Below are 24,774 nucleotides of genomic sequence, written 5' to 3' on the forward strand. Positions count from 1 at the left end.
CTTAGTGGCCAAGCACTTGTCTAGCCAGCACATAGTTTCACTGTGTCCTTATTTTTTTGTATCCAAGTCCTTTCTCTTAGCATTGACATTTCTATCTTTATTATGAGCCTTTTGCATGCTTGGCAAGCATTCTTCCATTATGCCATTTAAGTCCAGCCTAGTAATGACCTAGTAACGAATACTGATTGTGCTTCCCAACCCATCTCCTTTTTTAAGAATATATATTCGTATTCATTCATCTTCCACACACACCCTTGGCTCAGGCTGACCAACCTGAGGCTGAGATTATAGGTGAGTCACCATTACATCTACTGTTTGTTTTTGTTTGAAATAGCATCTTGGTTGGATAGCTCCTGCTTTATCTCTGTAGTGTGGTGGGCCACCATGCTCGTTTAACAATAGGAAAGCTAGTACAGGCAAATAGTCTTCCTATAATAATAATATTAATAATAATAAAGAGATTAGATTTAACTGGTTTTGGAGCCTGTGCAGGCAAAATTGGTGACGCTCACTGGACTGCACTGTTCCCTCACATCCGCGGCAATGCGGGCCTTTTTCCCTTTCGTTTTCTTTTTTTGGTAAGACTAACCCTGTATAACTTGGGTTGCCTTGAACTTGGGATTTTCTTGTTTACTCTTCCTAAATTCTAGGTCTACAAGCACGCACCACCACTCTTGTTTTCCTTCATTTTTTATTTTTTTTCAGAATTCCAACAGCAGTTGCTAGCTTCTCAGTTCGAATACTAAGGGGGGGCCACAATTGAGAGTTTACAGAGCACTCCGTGGCGCTTAGGTTGAGCCTCATAAACCCTTCCTACCAGGGGTTCCGTGGTCACGAGCAGGTCGGTTTACGTAGTTAACGGTGCAGCCTTAGCAGGCTCTGAGCGGCAAGGATCCTCCGAGGTCCTTGGCTCCACGGATGGCGCAGTCAGGATGGAGGCGTGGTGGTGCCTCTTTGGAGCAACGTAAGGCGTAGCACACGGCCGATGCCCTTTCACTCCGGGACTCAGATCGGTCCTCAGCAAAGCAGTCGTCAACACCAAATCTCACCAGCCTGTGTCTTACTACGGCCACATCAGATTTCCAGCCAGTATTAAAAGGAGTGGCCCTTGTTCAGTCCGGCCACAGAAGTCGCTCCTCTGTGGAGCCCGGGATAGGACAAGGCGCGCCGGCCCGCTTTACGGCAAAAGTGTGCGCTTTTGCGACAACATGACGCAAGCAGGTTTTGGCGGGAAAAGCTGTGCACTTGGATTCCTGTGGCAGCTGGCAAAGGACTGCTTGGTGAGAAGGGAGTCCTGAACGGTGGGAAACAACTCCAGCAAAGGACCCAGAGGGCTTGATTAGTGCGGACGGGCACCGTGAGGGAGTGGTCCAGACGAGCGGGGAGGTGGGAGGGCCGCCCGGAGCGCGGGCTGGAGCGGGTGGCCCGCGGCTCTCCAGCATAAAGGGACCAGAGCGATTGTAAGCCTCCAGGGTACGCATGCTTTTCCGGCTCCAGGGGTCCCTGCCTTCCGTTTCGGTCGGCGGCCTGGCCCCGCCCCGTTCCCTCCCGGTGCTGGGGACACGTGCCGTTGGGGTGGGAGGGAGGGCTGCTCTGGCAGTAATTACTGTAGTTACTCCCAGCTGCCCCCACCCCCGCACCCTGTGCTCGCAGCTCCCGTTCCCGGTCATTCACCGGAAAGCTTTTGTCTTCTAAACTCCGAGCCAAGCTAGGGTTCAGTTTTGCATAAAGGCGGAGGAAAAACGTGGAAACAGGATTTGTGATAAACAGGGCAAAATGTTTAAATTTAGTATTATGACTTGGGGAAATACGGATCAGATGTAAGGGGAAAACAAAGTCATACGGAATCATGGCTGGAGACATGGCTCAATGGCATTACAGGTGATGAGAGTTTACCCTCATCCCCTGTATTTTCGGGGATTCTGTATTTTACAGTCGCTGTACTTGGAGTCATGGCAGTGCCCTTTGTGGAAGACTGGGATTTGGTGCAAACTTTGGGAGAAGGTGCCTACGGAGAGTAAGTTTGAGCCCTCATTTTAATGTTTTATTGCATTTTGTGTGTGAGTGTGCGTGTTTGCGCGCGCTGCTATGGTGCATGCACCTGTGGAGATCAGGAGACAATTTGCAGGAACTGGTTCTGTTGAAGGTTCCGAGGACTGAACTCAGATTATCAGGCCTGACAGCAAGCGGCTTAACCCACTTAGCCATCTCCTTGGTCTCCCTAATTTAAATATTACCTGTTTGCTAGTTTTAGTTTTCCATCTCTTGTCAGAGTACACACTTAAAAACAACCCTTTATTTCAAGTGGCAAAGAGCATGGATATTTGCATTTGTAAATCTAGGCTCTGAGTGAGTGAAGCTAGTGCATCACACATGCTGGGCAAATGCTCTGCAACAAACTCAATTTCTAGACCTGTAAAAGGAGCAACAAGTTTCTTGCATTTGTTTTTGTTCATTTCAAAATCTTGTTTAACTTGCCCAGGTTGGCTTTCAACTTGTGCTACACTGTAGCCTCCTGGGTCTGTATCACCAGCCTGTGTTTGTCCATCCAGGTTTTTTTTTTTTTTTTTTTTTTTTTTTACTTTTATAAAATTTTCCTTTATAAGGGAATTGTTTCCCTAACAAACCACGTGTCTTGGAGTTTTAAATGAAATAATGGAAAGACCCTGGCAGTATCCTGCCTAATTTCAGATCCTCACACTCAGCAGATCCCTGTTGTGTTTGTGTTCTAAGCAAGATTTTATGTGCCTTTGTGTCTTCATCTGATGATGGAATTCATGGTTCTTACCTCAAAGGTGCTCTCAGTAATTAGCTCAGGCATATATGCTGTTGTATGACTAGATCATGTATGTATGTGATGTAATCTAGAATTGTTACTGTCTTTCAAAACATCGTCTGTCATTAGATAACTTGCAAACACAAGGTTTCCAAGTTTCCAAAACTTTCTTGGAGCATTAACTGCTGTACTTCACATTTTGTCTCATTGCTTTTGAGAATGCGGCAGAGACCATTTCATTTTTCTTGATGCAGAAAGGAAGAATAGTTTGGGATGTGTTACATTTAATATTTTTGAAGTTTTTTTTCTTCTTAAGATTTATGTATTTTTTAAATATGTATGAGTGTTTGCCTACATGTTAACGTACTACACGTGTACAGTGCTGACGGAGGGCCAGAAGGTGTGGGATCCGCCAGAACTGGAAATTACAGATGCTACCGTGTGGGTGCTGGAAACTACTAAGGTTTGAAGCAAGTGCTCTTAAATGCTCAGGCACCCCTCAGGCATCTCCCTAACCTTACCCCCCTCCAGGTTTGTTTGTAGAGAGAGTGCCTCATTGGCATCAACCTCCAAGAGCTCTGCTCACCTTTGCTTCTCAAAGACTTGTACCACCATTCCCTGCTAGGGTTTTGCTTTTTGTTTTTTGTTTTCCTTTAAAAGTCTCTTTGTAGTCTAGGCTGGGCTTGAGCTTGGACCCTTTTGTCTCTAGAATGCTGGAATTACAGGTGTGTATCACTATAATCTTTTGACGGTTTAGGAGAAATTCTGAGGTGAAAATGTTGTAACTTTTCTCTCTCTCTCTTTTTAAGAGTTCAACTTGCCGTGAATAGAATAACTGAAGAAGCCGTTGCAGTGAAAATTGTAGACATGAAGCGGGCCATAGACTGTCCAGAAAATATTAAGAAAGAGATCTGCATTAATAAGATGTTAAACCATGAGAATGTAGTGAAATTCTATGGCCACAGGAGGGAAGGCAATATCCAGTATCTGTTTCTGGAATACTGTAGTGGAGGAGAACTTTTTGATAGAATAGGTATGGAAATGATTTAAGATAAATATTTTACTGAACATGTTTATATGTTGTGTGTGCTGCTGGACATTAAACCCACCATCTCTCTACAGGCTGTTCAACTGGTCTAAACCATGTTCTCAGCTGTTTATTTGGTTTTTAGAGAAAAGGTTCCTCTGTGTAGCCCTGGCTGTCTTGGGTCTCACTCTGTAGACCAGGCTGACCTTGAACACTAGAGATTTATCTGCCTTTGCTTCCTGAGTGCTGGGACTAAAGGTGTGTGTCACCACCACCCCTCTCAGCTGCATTTTTTAAATGTTAGATAGATCAATTTTATTTCGGAATTGGTTATGTAACAGTACAACTGGAGTAAAAGTCAGGCATTCTTGACTTTGTAAAGTAAGAGTTTTAGGATTTAAGTCTGTTATGTAGTGAAATTGTACATGACTTCCCCATTGGCAGTCATACTGGCACATTGGGAACTATTCAAAATTATTTATTCAGTTTATGGGTCTTTTATATTCTGTGTCCATGTGCCTGGAGCCTGTGGAGGCATGTCTGATGCTATAAGAGGCCTGAAGAGGGCCCTGGATTCCCCGGAGCTGACAGATGGTTGTGAGTCATGTGGGTACTGAGTGCCAAATCCTGGTCTTCTGGAAGTGCAGCCAGTGCTCTTAACTTGTGAGCCATCTTTCCAGCCCCGAACTTTGTGTCTAGAAGAAATAGGGAGACATTTGAAGGAAATGAAGTCCATTGGAGTTAGATTAAAATACTTTGATACTTTTAAATTATTTTCCTATGATGTTAACTTATTTTTATTATTTAGCATCTAGGGAGATGTGAGTTATTTAGTGATGTCTTTGTTAATGGACTTCAGTCTTTTACTAGTATATGTTTTGTTTGCTTAAGTACAAACATAGTGCCATATGAATTAAGAGCCTATATGGGTGATGCCGGATTATAATTGAGAATTATTTCTTACAGAGCCAGACATAGGGATGCCTGAACAAGATGCTCAGAGGTTCTTCCACCAACTCATGGCAGGGGTGGTAGGTACTACTGTACGACCTCCTTTTGGGGAGACCCCCACTCCATTCTCGGGATAGTGTACACCCAAGGAAACGCAAGAGACCGACTTGATGCAAATGCATGAGGCAGTTTATTATCGGAGCTCCGGGCTGACACATATCTCACACAGGAGACAGAGGAGTCGACCCTGAGGTTCAAAAGTTAGGGGTTTATATAGGAAAAGTCAGGGGGTTTTGGCGCGGTTACACAATGATTTGCTGATTCAAACATTGGCGGGTTATTCTGGCGCGCAGGGTGGGCTTTTTGGCATACGTACAGATCGGGCCGTCAGCAATGTAGGAGGGCGGTTCATTTTTGTTAGCAGGAAGGTTACTTTGACATTAGTAAACTGCATCCAAGGGGCAGGTGACAGGAGACTCCAGTCCAGATGGTGTATGACCCATAGGAGATTGCCCAGGCATGCCCCTTTTATGGCCGGTCTGTTTGTGGAATGACTCAACCACAACCTTGCTTCAAGCTTGTCCGGCATGCCCGGGCTCTAAGTCTGCTTGCTGCCTCAACTATGGATTCTGAAAAGTCCCAACTCCCTTCATTTCAGCCCCTTTTGCCTTGCTTAAAATTAGCATCAATAATGTGAGTTGCTCAATTCTATTGTTTTGACCTCCCACTTAGGTTTATCTTCATGGAATTGGAATAACTCACAGGGATATTAAACCAGAAAACCTCCTCTTGGATGAAAGGGGTAAGATTAACATTCTGTTAATGCTGTCTGTCTTGTCTTGTCTGTCTGTCTATCTGTCTATCTATCTATCTGTATCTAATGCATGAGTGCTGTGTCTGTATGTACACCTGCCTGTCAGAAGAGGGCATCAGATCTCAGATTAGAGGGTTGTGAACCACTATGTGATTGTTGGGAACTGAACTTAAGATCTCTGGAAAAGCTCTTAATTTTTAATTTCTAAGCCATTTCTCCAGCCCTTGTTAATGTTATATTTTACGTTAGTCATATAGAACCGTGTCTTAGTTAGGGTTCTACTGCTGTGAACAGACACCATGACCAAGGCAACTCTTATAAGGACAACATTTAATTGGGGCTGGTTTACAGGTTCAGAGGTTCAGTCCATTATCATCAAGGTAGGAACATGGCAGCATCCAGGCAGGCATGGTACAGGAGGAGCTGAGAGTTCTACATCTTCATCTGAAGGCTGCTAGCAGAATACTGACTTCCAGGCAGCTAGGATGAGGGTCTTAAAGCCCACACCCACAGTGACACACCTACTCCAATAAGGCTACACCTCCTAATAGTGCCACTCCCTGGCCTAAGCATATACAAACCATCACATTCTACTCTCTGGCCCCATAGGCTTGTTCAAATATATGAGTGGGGGCCATACCTAAACATAGCATAATGCAAAGTACATTTCACCATAGTCTGTAGCCGTCTCAACAATGTTAAAAGTCCAAAGTTCAAATCCATCTTGGATCCATCCAATCACTTAACTGTAATTCCCAAAGCAACATAGGAAACCAACTGGGCCAGCACCGAACGCTGCATCTCCATGTTTGATGTCAGCAGTTTTCAGATCTCCAACTCTTTTCATCTTAGTTGACTGCAGTCAACTTCTTTTTCTGGGCTGGTTTGACCCCCTGTTAGCAGCTTTCCTCAGCAGATAATCTATAGCTCTGACATCTTGAAAACCTTGGGGTCTCCAAGGCAGCTTCTTGCATCAATGTCTGGGATCCACATATGATCTTCTGGGCTCCTTTAAAGGGCTGGTCACTTCTCCAGGTCTGCCCTCTCTAGCACTCTAAGCTCAGTTTGATCCACTCCACTGCTGCTGCTGTTCTTGGTGCTCATCTAATGGTACTGGCATCTCCAAAACACTGCTGTCTTCCGCTGCAACTGGGCTTCACCCATAGCGTCTCTTAGGCTCTATTCACGGTGCCAAGACTCAGCTCCTTTGCATTAACCTCTTCAGTCCTGGAACATCAACTGCAACTGAGGCTGCGCCTTCACCAGTGGCCTTCCAGCCTCAGCTGCTCTTCATGATCTCTTCATGTCGAATTCAAAACCAGTACCACCTGGGTGACTCTTACACATTACCAAGTCCAGCCACAGTACAAAGTTCAGCCTTGGCTATCTCTGGAACACAGTTTCTTTGTGCTCTCAGAAAACACTTCCCTGAAGATTTCACCTCAGTGATACTGGTCTTCCCCCTCTCCTCTCTCTCTTTACTTTTCTTTTAATTGGATATTTTATGTATTTACAATTCAATGTTATCCCTTTCTTGGCTTCCTCTTTGGAATCCCCATCTCATCCTCCCTCCTATGAGGGAGCTCTGTGAAGGTGCTCCCCCACCGTACCACCCACTCCCACTCCCTTTCCTGGCATTCCCTTACACTGGGGCATCGAGCCTTCACGGGGCCAAGGACCTCACCTCACACTGATGCCAGACAATGCCCAATGTCATCCTCTGCTACATATGCAGCTAGAGCCATGGCTACTCTTTGGTTGGTGGTTTAGTCCCTGGGAGCTCTGGGGGGGGGGGGGTTCTGGTGGGTTGATATTGCTGTTTTTCTTATGAGGTTGCAAACCCCTTCTGCTCCTTAAGTCCTTTCTCTAACTCCTCCGTTGGGGTCCCCCATGTTCAGTCCAATGGTTGGCTGTCAGAATCTCCCTCTGTATTTGTCAGGCTCTGGCAAAGTCTCTTAAGAGACAGCTATTAATCGGCTCCTGTCAATGCTGGTCTCTTAATGACTACTAATTTCTTAGCTCCAGCTAGCCAGCATCAATTGTCCCAGTAGTCCCTTGTCTTTTTCACTCTAAAACCAGAGTCACATAGCTGAAGCTTCCATATTCTGCTGCTTGTTGGGGCTGGAACATGGTTCCCCTTATCCCATTACTAGCTTTCTGTTTTCCAGTTCTCTTTCTGCCTAAGCTTGGCTTTCCTGGAACTTGCTCTGAAGATTGACCTTGAACTCTAGAGGTTTGCACTGCTCTGTCTCCTGTAATGCTGGGATTAAAGGCTTGTAAAACTGCTTGGATTCACCAAGAACTTGCTGTCTCAGGCTGGCCTTGAACTCAGAGATTTGCTTGGCTTTAGTTCCTGGGATTAAAGGTGTATACCACCATGCCTGAATCTAAATTTATCTGGGTAGGATCTTGCCCCCAAATCCCTTAATTGGTTAGTTCTTTGAACACAGGAGTCAGCTCCCTGCTTGCTTGGGTTTTAGTTACTTCTGATTGTTGACAACCAAAATTAGCCTTTACACTTAGATTAGGTTTATTCCTAGATATTTTATTTTTCCTTGGGGCTATTGTGAATGGGATTGTGTTCATGTTTCTCCCTTTTGCTGTATATATTTTTTTTTTATAGGAAAGTTATTGATTGTACTGGAGAGATGGCTCAGTGGCTAAGAGTACTGTCTGTTTTTCAAGAAATCCTAAATTCAATTCCCAGCAACAACATGGTGGCTCATAACCACCTATCCTGGAATTTGGTATCTTATTCTGGCATGCAGATAGATCACTCATATATAAAATAAATTAATATTAACAAAAGAAAAGTTAGTGATTTGTTCAAGATGATTCTGTATTGTAGCACACTGCTGAATTTGTTTATCATTTTTAGAGGTTTTTTTCTGGTCATCTGCAAATAGAGATAGTAAGGCTTCTTTTTTTTTTTTTTTTGGATTTGGATTTTTTGAGACAGGGTTTCTCTGTATGGCCCTGGCTGTCCTGGAACTCACTCTGTAGACCAGGCTGGCCTTGAACTCAGAAATCCACCTGCCTCTGCCTCCCAGAGTGCTGGGATTACAGGCGTGCACCACCACTGCCTGGCTGTAAGGCTTCTTATTATATCCCTTTAATTTTCTTCTTTTGCCTATTGTTCCACCTCGTTTGTTTCAAGCACAGTGTTAAAAAGGAATGGGGACAGTGGACATCCCTATCCCTGACTTCAGTGGGATTGCTTCCAGGTTTCTCGTCATTTAGGATGATATTGGCTATAGGTTTATCCTATATAGCTTTTATTATGTTGACATGATGTTCACTCATATATCATAAGAAAACCCACTGCTTTGTAGGCTAACAAAAAATACATAACATTAACACACAGAATGTTTATACATATTGTAATAAAGTATAGTAAACATCTGTCTTCACACCTGAGTTTTTATAAATCAATATTCATATCTAAAAATGCTCATAGTTAGCTAGGTGGTGGTGATGTACAAGTTTAGTTCCAGCACTTTGGAAGTAGAGGCAGGTGGATCTCTGTGAGCTTGAGGCCAGCCTGGTCTACAGAACTAGTTTCAGGACAGCCAGGGCTACACAGAGAAACCCTGTCTCAAAATTAACTAACTAACTAGGTAAATAAATCTACATTTAAAATAATAAACTAAAAATAGCTCAGTTGTGCTTAATTCAAGCATTTGGGAGGCAGAGACCAGTAGACCTCAGAGTTCAAGGCCAGTCTGTCTGGTCTACAGAGCAAGTTCCAGGTCAGCCAGGGCTACACAGAAAGACCTTCTCTTAAAAAACTAAATTGAAATTTTTTTTCTCATAGAATTAGTGGTTAGTAGAAATTTCAGAGCATCTCAAATATCTACCAACTGTAAGATGGAAAAATTATGAAATGTATAATTTACAGTCACAAGCAGTGGCAGCTGGATTGCCATTAATTCACGAATAAAATGATGTAGATAAGATGTAACAAAACAAAAACACAACAAAAGCCCAAACTTATATATAGCCTGTTTTTATAAAGTCCCAAACCCAAATTATGGTTTGGAAATAGAAACAGGTAACAAGTAGCAGCACTGAGTGGTAGGCTGGGCTGGAAAGGCAAGGGTGTGTGTGTCTGGTTGCGGCCTGCAGTAAGTCTGCACCATGTGCACAGAGTGCTGGTGGAGACCAGAAGAGGGTATTGGGCCCTATATATCCAGCTGTACAAGGCTGGCCTCGAATGCAAGAGATCCACCTGCTTCCTCTGCCTCTGTCTCTCAAGTATCTGTCTGTCTGTCTGTCTGTCTGTCTATCTATCTATCTATCTATCTATCTATCTACCTGCCTACCTAGTTTTTTTTTTTTTTTTTTTTGAGACAGTTTCACTGTATAGTACTGGCTGTCCTGGAACTAGCTCTGTAAATCAAGCTGGCTTCAAATTCAAGAGATTTGCCTACCTCTGCCTCCCTTTAATCTGCTGGGATTAAAGGCACTGCTACTGCCACCACCTGACTTAAATATGGTTTTATTAATTTAAGAGTTTCATATAAATGTTTGTTAAGATGAGTGTCTAGTTAGTGCATTTTCATTAGACTATTATTTTTGTATATTTATTTTGTTTCTATTTGTATTTGTTAATAAGCTAAAGAAACAAAACGCCACCAGTATATGAAATCTTTCCTTCTGTTTTTCGTGGACATAGATAGATTCCTAAATCAGGCTCCTAAATTTTGAATTCATTATGTGTAGTTTTCTAACTCAACAATATGTTGCAGATGTGATGAAAAACCAAACCCAAAAGATACTAAACTCTGCTAAACTTAGTGTTCAAAGTGACTGCTATCTAGAAGTTGTAGTGTTGGTCTAGATTTTATCATGTATAGTTATTAAAATGCTGTAATTACAACATTAAATCAAAACAAATTAAATATCAAAATTAAATATAGGTAAACAATACAGTGGTTTATATGTTATGTGGTGTGAACATAATTGATTTTCAAATTGATTTTTTTGGTGGAATTTGTTTCTAACTTAAAATACAATTAGTATAACTATTTATATAGTTATACTAATTTGTTATGCTACTAGCCATTTTCTTAAAAATCTGATTCTATATGAGTACATATACTTTGTTCTTGTTAATTACTTCCATATTCATTGTATGTATACAAGATCTTGTTTATTGATATTGATAGACATTTATTTTTTTCTTTTTCTTTTTATTGAGTATCTTCTTCATTTACATTACCAATGGTAAAACTTTTCCTAATTTCCCCCTCCCAAAAGTCCCTCTCCCCAATGATTCCCTGCCCCTCCTCCCATCCCCTGCCTCCATGTATATGCATGCCCTCTACCCGACACAGTCCCACTTCCTCCCCAACTCCCCCCCCCCATCTGTTTCCCTTTGTTGTGGCCTCTATTGAGCCTTTACCTGATCAAAGACCATTCCTCCCACTGATGCCCAAAAAGGCATTCCTCTGCCACATTTTTGGCTGGAACCATGTATACCTTGATGGACATTTATAACTAATATTATTACAAATATCCTTACATTTGTGAATGTGGAATTTCTGCTCTGGTGGGTATGGTCTCAGTGAGAATTATTAGTTCAAAGAGTGAATATTTCAAATTTTGACACTTTGGCCAGACTGCTTTTTAAAAAGGTTGTACTTATTGATAATCCTCCGAAATCGGATTTTTCTTTTTAGATCTCTTTGCTACAACATTCTCTGATGTCAATATTTTTATAGCCAGTATAATCACAGTTTATTATTAGTGTCTCACTGATTTTATTTCCTGCCTGCATTTGCTGACACAGTGCCTGTCCGTTGCATGTAAGGCACCCATGCTTAGGCACCAGCTCTACCGACGACTCCTTACCCTCCACAGTCTCAGTGAAGGGTTTTGCTCTGCTGTCTTCCTGGGTTTGTTTCCAGGAGGGCATCTACAGCATCCTTCTTTAACCTGGTGCCAACTGGTTTTTCTGTTGATATTTCTCTTTAGTTAAGAAGATAAGGTCTTTGCTAAGTTGAGTATAAATGATGGTGCCTTTTACTTTTTCTTTTGTATATACATAGGTTTATTTTTTATTAATTATTTTATTTATTTATATCTCAAATGTTGCCCCCTCCCTGTACCTTGAAGAGTTCTTCCTCCCTTCCCCTCTCCCCTTCCTCTCTGAGAGGGTTCTTACCCCATGATTCCCCCTTCCTGGGGCCTCAAGTCTCTACAGGATTAGGTACATCCTCTCCTATTGAGGCCAGACAAGGCAGACCTCTGCAACATGTGCTGTGGAAGTAGTGGGGGAAGTCAGACCAGCCCATGACATACATAGATTTCTTTTGCTCATTTTCAGGTAGAAAATTTCTATAAGCCCTAAGCAAAACCAATGTTACTTCCTGTAATTTATATATGTGTGTGTGTGTGTGTGTTTGTTTGCGTGTTTGCAAATCTTTTAATCCAAAGTTGTCCTTTTTTTCTTTTGGCTTAGATAACCTCAAAATCTCTGACTTTGGCTTGGCAACGGTGTTTCGGCATAATAATCGTGAACGGTTACTGAACAAGATGTGTGGGACTTTACCTTATGTTGCTCCAGAGCTTCTGAAGAGAAAAGAATTTCATGCAGAACCAGTTGATGTTTGGTCCTGTGGAATTGTACTTACTGCAATGCTGGCTGGAGGTAAGGCCATATAATCATGAAAAAACTTTTCCCTGAATAGTCAGATTTCTTATACCAAAATAATAAAAATTAAATGACCCAAGGGGATCCTAATTCTGTAATAGAAAGGTTGTGTGCCCAGCCTCTAATCGTGGATGCATCTTTCCAGCTCTTTAATAGTTTCATGTTAGTGTTTTCCTTATTGCCTTGGGCTACAGTTATGAAGTACCATTCAGTGAGTGCATTCTATACAGATTTATTTCATACAGATCATGAAGGCTTGAAGTCTGGGTAGTGAAGTTGCCAGCATGGTCATTTTCCGAGGGCTCTCTCTCTTCCTGCCTTATAGTTGACCACCTTACTGAGAGGAGAGGCAGTCTCTTTAGTGTCTTCATCAGGACCCAAATCCCATTTTTGAGGGCTTTCATACTCATGATCTAGTCACCCCACAAAGGCCTCACCTCCAGAATCATCACACTGGGAATGGGAATGAGTGATCTGGTGGCAACAGCTTTCCCTTCATTGATGGCTCAGGTTGATTTGCCTAATTTGCCTGGTGAGGCTGGTGTGGGCTCAGTTGAAGAGGACACTTTTCCCTGACTCAAGGACGGTCAGCCTTCAGTCAAGTGTATGAGAAGCTTCGATCCCCTGCTAGATCCTCCAAACATGCCGCACATTCATTATCATGATTTCAGTATAAGCTTTAGGGGGAAACAAATATTTAACCTGTTATAATTTACATCTTATTTTAACTACCTTGAAACTTCTAACCCAGAGGTTTATTTTCATGAAGTATAACCATTAAATTAAAAATCTCAACATTTCCTTTGGGGTGGCTGGAGATTAAATCCAGGGCCCAACACAGAATTCTGTCACTAAGTTGTATGATATGATACCTTTGAAGAGAGTAAGTTTCTATGAAACTTAGCATGAAAACCATATTGAATTACTATGGATAAAAATTGTATTCTTTTTTATGTATTGTTCATTTTCGTTTTGTGTGGCTATTTTTCTGTGAAATATTTGTTATACAATTTCATGAACACTCAAAAACTGCAACTTGTTTTATTTTTAGAATTGCCATGGGACCAGCCCAGTGATAGCTGTCAGGAATATTCTGACTGGAAAGAAAAAAAAACCTATCTCAATCCTTGGAAAAAAATTGATTCTGCTCCTCTGGGTAGGTAACTGGGTGGTTTGAAAGTGTTGATTCTGTGGGTGATAGTGCATGGTAGTGGATGTTTCTTTCTTCTTTTTTCCTCCTTGTCTTCCTCTTCCTCCTCCTCCTCCCTCCTTCTTTTCTGTCTTTTTTCTTTCTTCCTTCTTCTCTGTAGTCCTTTTAGCTACCTTAGAAAATGTAAGTCAAAAGGGAGAGAGGGAACAACTGTGGCATTTGGAAATAACTTTTTAAAAATATTTAAAAAAGCCGGGCGGTGTTGATGCACGCCTGTAATCCCAGCTCTCTGGGAGGCAGAGGCAGGAGGATTTCTGAGTTTGAGGCCAGCCTGGTCTACAGAGTGAGTTCCAGGACAGCCAGGGCTACACAGACAAATCCTGTCTCCAAAAAACCAAATCCAAAAAAAAAAAAAAAAAAAAGAAAACCCAAAAAAAAAACCAAAAAAAAAAAATGTATAGCAAATGTTTGCTGTATGTATATTAGTTATAAGTATATGGTTTTGCAAAAGGTAAATCGTATTTCATAACTCCTTAGTTTTGATGCTCGGCACTTTTCTATGTCTTTAATTATGGGCCTGGGTCATATTTTTAAAGATGATGGCACTCATTATGTGGATATGCCTTACTCTTTCAGTTTAGAGAGTTAGGCTTTTCCTTACTTTTACTGTTAGAGAAAAACTATGATAAGCATCCGTGTTACTTGATGCCTGTGTATCCTCTATTTGCTTAAAGTTTTTTTCTTCTCCCACAAGCAAGACTGCAGGGCTAAGAGACTATTTCCTTTTTTAAGTGTTACAACTTATTTTACAAATTTACTTTTTAAATTTGTACCATTTTGCCATTTATTCATGTTACCTTTTTGTTGTCATATTTTGAAACACTGGGTTACATTGTATCCCTGGGTGGTCTGGGACTCACTATGTAGAACAGGCTGGCCTGGAACTTACCATATAGTAGATCAGGGTGACTTTCATATTCAGAGAGATTGGTCTGCTGCTGCCTACTGAATGGGATTAAATATACCATTGTGCCTGGCAAAAATGAGTTTTTTTTAACCAGTAAGACTGTAACTGATGCTGTTTCTTAAATTTTATTTTAAATTTAATATTAATACCAAGTATGTAGCTTACTAGCTTTTTTTAGTTTTGCTCTTTTTGAGCAAAGAAGTTTATAGTTTTTCTTAATCCTTTAGGTTTTTTTTTAATTCTTTTTTTTTTCTAATTTTTTATTAGATATATTCTTTATTTCAAATGTTGTCACCTTTCCTGTTTTTTCCCCCCTTTTCCCGAAAATCCCCTAACTCATCTCCTCTCCCCCTGCTCACCAATCCACCCATTCCTGCTTCCCTGTCCTGGCATTCCCCTCTACTGGGCCATCTAGCCTTCTCAGGACGAAGGGCCTTTCCTCTCTTTGATGTCCAACAAGGCCATCTTCTGCTGCATATGCATCTGGAGCCATGGGTCCCTCCATATGTACTCTCTTTGGTTGTTGGTTTAGTCCCTGGGAGCTCTGGGGGTACTGCTTGGTTCATATTGTTGTTCCTCCTATGGGGCTGCAAACCCCTTCAGCACCTTGAGTTCTTCCTCTAGCTCCTCCATTGGGGACCCTGTGCTCAATTCAGTGGTTGGCTGAGAGCATCCCCTCTGTATTTGTCAGGTACTGGCACAGCCTCTCAGGAGACAGCTGTGTCAGGCTCCTGTCAGCAAGCACTTGTTGATGTGCTCTTCTGCACACCTATATTCCAGAAGAGGCCATCCATCCCTCTTCATCGATCATGGTTGTGAGCTATCTACCATGTGGTTGCTGGATAACTGCAGAGCCATCTCACCAGCCCCCTGGCTTACGTTTTTTGATGCTGGGAATTGTATAAGTTCTTTGTAAAATTAATATATATTTCCCAAGTTGGCCTCAAGCATCCTGCTTGTGCCTCTCAACTACTGAGGTTGTAGGCGTGTACCATTTTTTTTTTTGGCTTCTATGTCTTAAGATTTGTCTAATCTGCGTACTCCTTTTACAAATATTGTCTTATTTTCTTTTCAGCTTTGCTTCATAAAATTCTAGTTGAGAACCCATCAGCAAGGATCACCATCCCAGATATTAAAAAAGATAGATGGTACAACAAACCACTTAACAGAGGTAAAAAAAAAAAGTATACCCATTTTCTTTTGTGAAGCATAGATACTTATAAAATACCATAAACTAGTGTCATAAAATAACTATGGTCTGTCCAAATTAAGATTTTAATATCTAATAAGAAAAGCAAATGTGAAAACTAATTTTGTTCATTAACAACCAAAAGGAGTGCTATATCTCAATGTTTGAGGCAATCTAATAAAACAAGGAAGGTCTTTTTTTTCCTCATAAGGAAATTATGTGAAGGGTTGGGGTAAGGGTAAGGGGTATGGGGTAGGGGTTAGAGTTAGGGGTTAGGATTAGGGTTAGTCAGTGAGGCATGTTTGACTTTGAGCAAAAGCAGCAGCATTTGGACAAATCTTAGATTTAATGGGTCAAATGTATTTGAAGAACTTGAAAGATCAGGTCAGGGACTGGAGAGATGGCTCAGAGATGGAGAGAGTGGGTAAGAGCACCGACTTCTCTTCCTGCAGGCCATGAGTTCAAATCCCAGCACCCACATGGTGGCTCACAACCATCCATAAAGAGACCTTATGCCCTCTTCTGGTGTCTGAAGACAGCTACAGTGTACTTACATATAATAAATAAAATAAATCTTTAGGAAAAAAAAAGATCAGGTCAATATGACACAAACCTTTTGTTTCTTGTTCATCATTAACCAGTGGTACTCAGGAAATGCTTGCTGAGTGAGTGGACAGAGACGCAGGGGGAGGTTTGAATTCATTTAGGAAAGACAGAAGGCAAGTAATAGGAGGGCCTGTCTGGGCTGTGTTTAGGATTTATACTGGAGCTCACCATCACTAGAACAAAGTTTGAGGGGCTTTAAGTAAGAAAAGAACAGGTTGATGTGTTTGGTTTTAAGAGTATTTCTTTCTGAATGCTCACTCTTCCATGATTTTTGATGAGTAGAAGAGATTAAGTAATGTGGGATTTGGGGCTGGAGAGATGGCTCAGCGGTTAAGAGCACTGACTGCTCTTCCAGAGGTCCTGAGTTCAATTCCCAGCAACCACATGGTGGCTCACAACCATCGGTAATGGGGTCTGATGCCCTCTTCTGGTGTGTCTGAAGACACCTGCAGTGCACTCATCATATATATAAAATAAAGAAGTAAAATCTTAAAAAAAAGTAATGTGGGATTTTTCAGTAGTGGTTTAGATGTGAGAAGATGGTAGCTTGGAATATGTTAGTGATAGTGGCATTGTCAAAAGGCGGAGGGTTCCAAGTTGAAATGATTGGATTGGTGAGTCTTAGATTATGATAGAATATGAAGATTTCATGGTGACTCCCAGGTGCTGTTCTGGTAACTTGGGAGGAGAAACTTTTATTTTATGGAGCTGAGTAAACTCTCTGAGAGGGAGAGAGGAGAGAGGGAGTGGAGAGAGAGGGAGAGAGAAGGGGAGAGTGTGTGTGTGAAAGAGAGGCATAAGAAGTGTATTTGCAGATTTGGTAGTGACATACTGTGTTATTTTATTATTTTTTCTAAAAATAGGGTAGTATATCATGATAAGTAATGCAATGGTGGGTGGTATCGATGATTTCAGAAGAGAATAGAAGTTTTGAAATAGTTCTTTATTAGGAAGTCTGAGGAGACAAGTACCACGGGCTGATGGAGTTTAGCTGAGGGTCTTATTTTGTACTGACTGTTGTTCTTTACGGAGTTATTTAAAAACTTTAAAAGTTCTAGTTACTGAGCTAGTCTTTTGTGGAACATCATGTACATAAAAGATGGCATTGAAATTGTGGCCATTGTGAAGCATTAGTGTAACATTCCTTTATTTAAACATAAAATTGTTTAAGAAAAAACGTGTTTATATTGCTTTGCATTCAATAAATGGATTTAGATGTGGCTCTTTTCTTGAAATTGCTAGTTGGATTAAATACTTGAATAGATGATTTGTATTTGTTCCCCTTTTTTAGGAGCAAAGAGGCCACGCGCTACCTCAGGTGGTATGTCAGAGTCTTCTAGTGGATTTTCTAAGCACATTCATTCCAATTTGGACTTTGCTCCAGTAAATAGTGGTTCCAGGTAAGACTTATAAAAATTATTATTGTTTTTTTCTTTTTTTGAGATAATGTCTTACTAAGTAACCTTGACTGAACTAGAACTGGGTAGCCCATGCTGGTTTTGAACTTGGGTAGCTTGTATTGATCCTCCTGTGTGCAAGTTTGTACTACCAAGGATTGACAGATTAAGTCCTTTTCTTAAATGTAATTATTCCCCACAACGAAAAAAACATGTATATATTTTATTTAATAATGCAAATAATTTTACCAAAATGAGAATGATTGTGTGATATAAGAAAATCCTGGTGGGTTCTATTTTAAAGATATTTTTAGTCTGACCCTGTACTATATATACTTGTAGTCCCAGGTAACTGCTAATTGAAAGGCTGAGGCAGGAGGATAGACAGTGCCAGGCCAGGCCAATCTAGAAACAAGATGTAGTCTTGTCTCAAATGAACAAACAACAAACATAAAATGAGTAATTAAAAAGAATGAAGTCACCTTAAAAACAGAAAATTGGAGTCATACTTTTTTTTTCTCTCTTAATGTTTCAGTGAAGAAAATGTGAAGTTCTCTAGTTCGCAGCCAGAGCCGAGGACAGGGCTTTCCTTGTGGGACACTGGTCCCTCAAATGTGGACAAACTGGTACAGGGCATCAGTTTTTCCCAGCCTACGTGTCCTGACCATATGCTTGTAAACAGTCAGTTACTTGGTACCCCTGGATCTTCACAGGTAAGGAACTTGATTTTTCAAATAGATAACTGTTGCTTTTTATTTTTGTTGTCTTTTGATATATATTATTTGGATAAGTAAGAAATAATTAGAGAAGGCCATTATGAGAAAGAAGCCTCAGTTAAAGGACAGAATTTCAGACTAACTGCTGTAAACGGGTTACACTGGATTTACTCAGCTTTCTTCTTTGATGTGCAGAACCCCTGGCAGCGCTTGGTCAAAAGGATGACACGATTCTTTACTAAATTGGACGCAGACAAATCTTACCAATGCCTGAAAGAGACCTTCGAGAAGTTGGGCTATCAGTGGAAGAAGAGTTGTATGAATCAGGTAGGTTTTGTTAGTTTTTGGTATTTCTTTTCCCATAGAAAATTAAATATTTGAGTAAAAGTTATCAGTGGTCAGTGAGCGTTCTAAAAATATGAATAATTAATTTGAAAAAGAAACAGTTGAAAGTTTTAAGAATTTATTTTGTGTTTGTTTGTTTTGTCTTGTGTTTTCAAAAACCTCTGAAGTTAGTCTTTTATATTAAGCTGCAGTTGAAGATGTCCCTGCCTCCATGTCTGGGGCCTTGGTGCTGCCTCTGGGCTGCCCTCTTTCTCTCCCACCAGCCATCTCGCCCAAATTCCTTACCGTCACTGTCAACTCATTGTTGTTCCAGCTTTTCAGCTTCAAACAGCTCCTCATTTTCTTTCTTGTATTGTTTTTTTTGCTTGTTTTTTTATTTCTCTGAGATGGGTTCCAATGTGGAACAAGAGCCCTGGCTGTTCAGGAGCTCACTCTGTAGAGCAGGCTAACCTGGGACTCACAGAGATCTGTTGGCTCTGCTTCCTGAGTGCTGGGATCAAAGGTGTGCGCCACCATGCCTGACTCTTCTCGTACTGTTAGAATCTTGTTTTCTTTCTCATATATTTGACTGATTATTGGGGATTGAACCCAGGCATTATGTATGCTGCACAAGTGCTTTCCCACTAAGATACACCTCCAGTCTTCATTCTATCCCTGTTCCTTTTGCTTGGTTTTTCTTTCAATTCTGCTTTGCTAAAATGCTTTTTTTTTTCTTTTTCTTTTTCTTTTCTTTTTTTTTTTTTTTTTACTACAAATCCACTTAGACTAAAGTTCTAACTTACAGCTTGGTTTAGATTGGAGAGAAAGATAGCTAGCTTTCTTTCTTTCTTTCTTTCTTTCTTTCTTTCTTTCTTTCTTTCTTTCTTTCTTTCTTTCTTTCTTTCTTTCTTTCTTTCTTTCTTTCTTCCTTCCTTCCTTCCTTCCTTCCTTCCTTCCTTCCTTCCTTCCTTCCTTTCTTTCTTTCTTTCTTGTTAAGATTTTTTTAAATTTTACACTTATGTGTAAAGACTGAGAGGTATATTTGTGTATGTCAGTGTCTGTGGAAGCATCAGATCCTTTGGAGCTAGAATCATAGGTGGCTGAGAGCCCCGCCCCCTCCCCCCCCCCCCACACACACACATGGGTGCCAGGAGTGGACCAAGGCCCTCTGTAAGAGTGAGCGCCAAGTGCTTTTAACCTGAGCCATCTCTCTAGCCTTGAAATGCATAGTGCTCTTCACGATACTCTGTTAAACAAGAATTGTTAGGAGTATTTTCTATTCATGTATGTATGTGGCTTGACCTTATTTTTATTGCCTTAGGTTACTGTATCAACAACTGATAGAAGAAACAATAAGTTGATTTTCAAAATAAATTTGGTAGAAATGGATGAGAAGATACTTGTTGACTTCCGGCTTTCTAAGGTATTTTTCATATATTTTATTTATAGTATGGAAACATTTCTGTGTAGATTTTCAAAATGGCTTTGTATTTTACCTACAGTGGTCCACCCCTCTCCACTATTGCTTTCTGAAGCTTTGTGGGTTGAGCACAATTCTGATTAGTATGCTGAATTCTTTCTTTTTACCTAGAGTAGATATTTTACGCATATATTTTTGTTCATGTTAAATACATTACTTGCTTGTTATTTTGGTTTTTATATTAACTGTGGAAGTATTGCATGATTTTTGTTTTGGGGTAGCTTTAGTAATGGCTCCAAAGGGTAAGGGTAGTAATGCTGGTAGTTTTATTAAAGACTGTTGTTACAATTGTTCTATTTTACTAACTGTGTTACTCTTACTATGCCCTATTTGTAGACTTAGCTATGTATACATGGGAATGCAGATGGTATATGCCATATAAAGTTCCATCCTATGTGGTTTTAGATCTCCTCAAAAAGTTTTGGAGTATATCCGCATGAGTATGTTATAACTAGTTAGTTGGCATTTGTAAATATATTGTAATTCTATTTTTTCATTTAGTGTTATAAACACTGACTTTTGCTATCATATATTTTTCTAAAATATTTTTTGGTTGTTTCTGTCTTCCCCACTCCCCTACATCTTCCTTAGAGATTGGAGGCCCCAGGGAGTTTAGAGGTCAGGTTGGGTGGTGGGTGGGGACATCCATGTGGGGACTGGGGTGGGGAGGAAGTATGGGATGTGGAACAGTCGGAGGGTGGACGGGAGGTGGGGGGATAAAATATGGCATGTAAAAGAATAAATAAATAAGTTTAAAAAAAAATCTTGAGGGCTGGGGATGAATTACAGTTTGTAGAGTGCTTGCTTAGCATGCACCAGCTCTGAAATTGGATCCTCTGTACAGATAAAGCCAGGTGTGGCAATATCCGCCTGTATTCCCAGCACTCAGTAGGTGGGACTATCAGAAATTCAACTAGTTTTGAGACCAGCCCTACTTGGGATTCTGTTATACCTCAAAATTTTTTTTTGTAATATATATAGATATATGAAACCAAAAAAAAAATTTAAATTATACCTCTTGACACTTACAATTCGCAATATTTTGGAATTCTTAAATTATTTTGATTTACATATAATACCTATTTTTTTAATTATTCATTTTACATCCCGCTCACTGCCCTCCTCCCAGTTACCCCTTCCCAAATCCCTCCTCATCACCCCCTCCCCTTCCCCTCTGAGAGGGTGGAAGGCCCTCTGAGGCTTAATTCCCCAGCCCCCACCATACTTCAAGTCTCTCTGAGGCTAGGCATGTCCTCTCCCACTGAGGCCAGACTAGGCAGCCCACCTAGAAGATCATATCCCATGTACAGAATGCCTACTATTTTTAAAATAAAAGTTATGACATTAAAAAGCTTGTCCAGCATAATGACCTTCACAAAATTGTGATTAATATTGCCGTTTCGCTTACCTATTATTTTTAGTTTAAAAGTCTATTCTATATTAAAACCAAAGCAATACAATCTCTGTTTTCTGAGAGTTTATGTGTGGCTCTAGAAAAGATTGAAGAGTAATTCAGGTTGTGTATCTGGGAGACTGGTTGAAATAATTCTTTGCTAGATTTTTGGTATAGTTAAATTATGAAGGTTTCTACTCTAGTGAAACTCACAAGTTGTTATAAAGTCCCGTTCAGACAAGTCAGATGTATATGGAATGTATAACTGAGCTGGAATGTTGGCGCACACCTGCAGTCCAGAATTCTCAGAGAGGGGCAGAGAGGAGGCAAAGAACTGCACATACTTAAGGGTGTTTGCTTCTCTGATCAGGAATGAGAATGTGCTCTTTTGACACAATCGTTTTTTATATTTTTAAAATATTTTTCCTGAAATAGGGTGATGGGTTAGAGTTCAAGAGACACTTCCTGAAGATTAAAGGGAAGCTCAGTGACATCGTGAGCAGCCAGAAGGTTTGGTTTCCTGTTACATGATGAAGCTCTCAGCTCTGCACATTCCTGGCGAAAAGAGCGCTGCTATGTGATATTTTTCTTCCTAGAGAAGATTATCCTAGTCTGCAAACTGCAAACAACAGTTGTTGAAGAGTTCTCTTCTCATTACCCAAACATCTTCTAATTCTTAGTGTTTTGCATACAAATACTACTGTATTTTAATTGCATGTAATACTTTGGGGAAAGGATGGATCAAATTCATTAGGTATTTCTCCAGCTGTGTTTTAAATTGTCTGGATTTGAAACCAAGTTTTGGGATACTTGAGTTTGCCAGCTTTTATTACCAATGTAGTAGTATCACTTTTGAAAAATCAAAAGTTTGTTTCATCCCAAGCAAAATATTTTCTTCCCTGCCTATTTAATTGTAAAGATGAATAATAAATAGACCATGTACAGTTGATTGGTTCTCAAATGAGGGCAGCCACAGAAAGTATATTTTAATGTATGTGCTATATTTTCAGTTTGGGTATATGTGCCACACAAGGACTTGACCAATTATAAAACTTTTTGAGTTATAATGCTTAAAATTGCGAGTTTTCCCCGGTATAGCTAGGCGGATATAAAGCCTGGTTTGGTTGGATTTTCACGAAATTGAACATAAGCTCTAGTGCTTAAGTGATTTTACTCTAAAAATTATACACTTAAAACAATTTTCTTTTCTACATTCACAGCCACATTTTAACTACTTTAGAAATGATCTCTATTTTTAAAATCAATATCTAACTCTGAACTTATTGGCCACCAAGTTTCTAGATGACACTGACTGAAAAGGCGAAGGGAGTAAGGAAATGCAGGAGTTAGCCTGATTCTTGTTCCTCACCTTGTACACTCACTAAAGCTTTGTTTTGTTCATAAAATTTATATTAAAATATGAATATATGATTGGGGTCCTGTTTTCCTTTTTGTAGATAAAAATTCCAACATTAGTCTGAAGCCAAGAACATTTAACATTTTATGGCTAAACTATTATGTGTTAGTGAATGCCGTGCTCGCCCACTTAACCTCTCCCATCCCATCCTCAGAAGTTAACCTTGACCCTACTCTATTCGGTCTCCTGCTTCCCACTTGTGGTCCCACTGCGGTTAAAGTCAGCCATCTTGCTAAAAACGTTACTTGTTTATTGGTAGTTTCTTTTCTGGGAAAGTGGTCAGAATGGTCATTGTAGAGTGTGAGTGAGACCCCTGCTCCAGGTCCAGTGTTTATGACTTTGCATCACATTCAGAATCCCGTGTCTCATCTGCGCCATACAGTTTAATGTCATTGTCTTCCTTATCTGATGGTGCAGTGCAGTACTGTGTCCGAGCCAGTATCTGCCAAGTCATGACTGCTTCCTGCCATCATTTGGCACACCCTCACTGTATTGCTTTGGTCTCCATGATTTGAATATTCTTGTACTTCATGTAAGTAGAATTGTATATTTGTCTCTTAGTGTTTGGCTTACTTCATACAACTGTTTTCAGGATTTATCTGTGTTATATCAAGTTTCATTCCTTTTGGTGACTAATACTCCATTTTATGTGTGTGTGTGTGTGTGCACGTGTGTGCACGTGTGTGTGTGTGTGTGTGTGTGTGTGTGTGTAATCTTTCATATCATCGTGTATGTTTGGATTGTTGCCACCTTTTGTCCATGTAAATGATACTGGTGTGAACATGAATATATAAGTACCTGCTCAAGTCTCTGTTTTTAATTTTTTGTATATATACCCTATACCCTATGTCATGTGATAATTGTGGTTTTTTGGGTTTTTTTTTTTTTTTAGCTGATAAAATAGAACAATTTATTTTAAATTTGTAACAAGTTTCTTTTTTTTGAAACCAAACCTCACCGAGTAGATCAGACTGGCCTTGACCTCACAGTGTGGATCAGACTGGCCTTTGAACTCATAATCCAGCTCAGGCTGTTTCTTTTCCCTTCTTGCCGCTGTCTCCCAAATACTGGGATTACATCTCGTGCCTGATCCAACTTGACTATGACTGGACAACTATATTTACAGCTGCGTTGTCTTTCCTATGTAATTTTATTAACATCAAAAACTATATCTTTAAATGCTATACGTACACTACAGTAAATCTGTGCCTTATTTTCCCTTTTGTACTTTTGAAGTAGGGTTTTGTGTAGTCTCAGCTGTCCATGAATGGGGGATAGCTTTAAACTCCTTATCTTCCTGCCTCCACCTCCAAAGTGCTGGGGTTACAGATATATGGCACCATGCCTGCTTTTTACTTGGTAAGACAGCTCATGTATATCTTCCATACCTTTGGCTTTTACCTAATTGTTAAATTTGTTGCTGCTGTAGTTGCTGGGGATACAACCTCGGGCCACCTTCAAGACATACAAGCACTTAATTAGTGGGCCAGATCCTTAAGCTAGGATTTTTAATTTTGCTTTTCAGGGGTATTTTTATCCTGGTTTTATTAACTGCTATCTTGCACCCTTTCATCTCCAGTTAAGGGCATCTGTAGGCATACAATTTTTGCAGCCTATTCTAATAAGGGTTCAACCTCTCCTCTTGCCCACCACTGACGGCTAGAGGCAGCAGAAGAGAAAAGTTATTAGATATGGGGGAAGCGGACCTGTTTAGCTCAATCTTTGGCTCCAGTTCAGTCCCATAACACACACCAAACCAGAAACAGTAGCTACAGTCCAGTCCTCTCAACAGGCAGATACCATGCGCGAATCAGGAGCTGTAGTTCACACCTGAAGAAATCACAAGGCTTGCCAACTGATCCGAGGCTGCTGAAGCAGCGAGGAGTCGAGCAGTTCTTTGTTGTTTCTTTCA

At 40.4% G+C, this 24,774-nt stretch overlaps 1 protein-coding gene across 2 annotated transcripts; it reads left to right on the forward strand.

Annotated features, from left to right (window-relative positions):
- Positions 1 to 1,215: 1,215 nt before the first annotated feature.
- On the forward strand, positions 1,216 to 23,709 carry Chek1 (checkpoint kinase 1). 2 transcript variants are annotated; one of them, XM_052188710.1, is made up of 13 exons: positions 1,216 to 1,280; positions 1,936 to 2,017; positions 3,586 to 3,809; positions 4,770 to 4,834; positions 5,487 to 5,556; positions 12,032 to 12,220; positions 13,275 to 13,379; positions 15,416 to 15,511; positions 17,427 to 17,535; positions 18,068 to 18,245; positions 18,444 to 18,575; positions 19,894 to 19,995; positions 21,881 to 23,709. In XM_052188710.1, exons 2-13 carry the CDS (start codon positions 1,953 to 1,955, stop codon positions 21,974 to 21,976), a joined length of 1,431 nt encoding a protein of 476 aa, XP_052044670.1. In that variant the 5' UTR covers positions 1,216 to 1,280; positions 1,936 to 1,952; the 3' UTR covers positions 21,977 to 23,709. The 2 variants fall into 2 exon arrangements, with proteins under 2 accessions (XP_052044670.1, XP_052044671.1); XM_052188711.1 differs by lacking the exon at positions 1,216 to 1,280 and adding an exon at positions 1,394 to 1,473.
- Positions 23,710 to 24,774: the final 1,065 nt, after the last annotated feature.

Source organism: Apodemus sylvaticus, chromosome 7, assembly GCF_947179515.1.
Source record: "Apodemus sylvaticus chromosome 7, mApoSyl1.1, whole genome shotgun sequence".
Taxonomy (NCBI): domain Eukaryota; kingdom Metazoa; phylum Chordata; class Mammalia; order Rodentia; family Muridae; genus Apodemus; species Apodemus sylvaticus.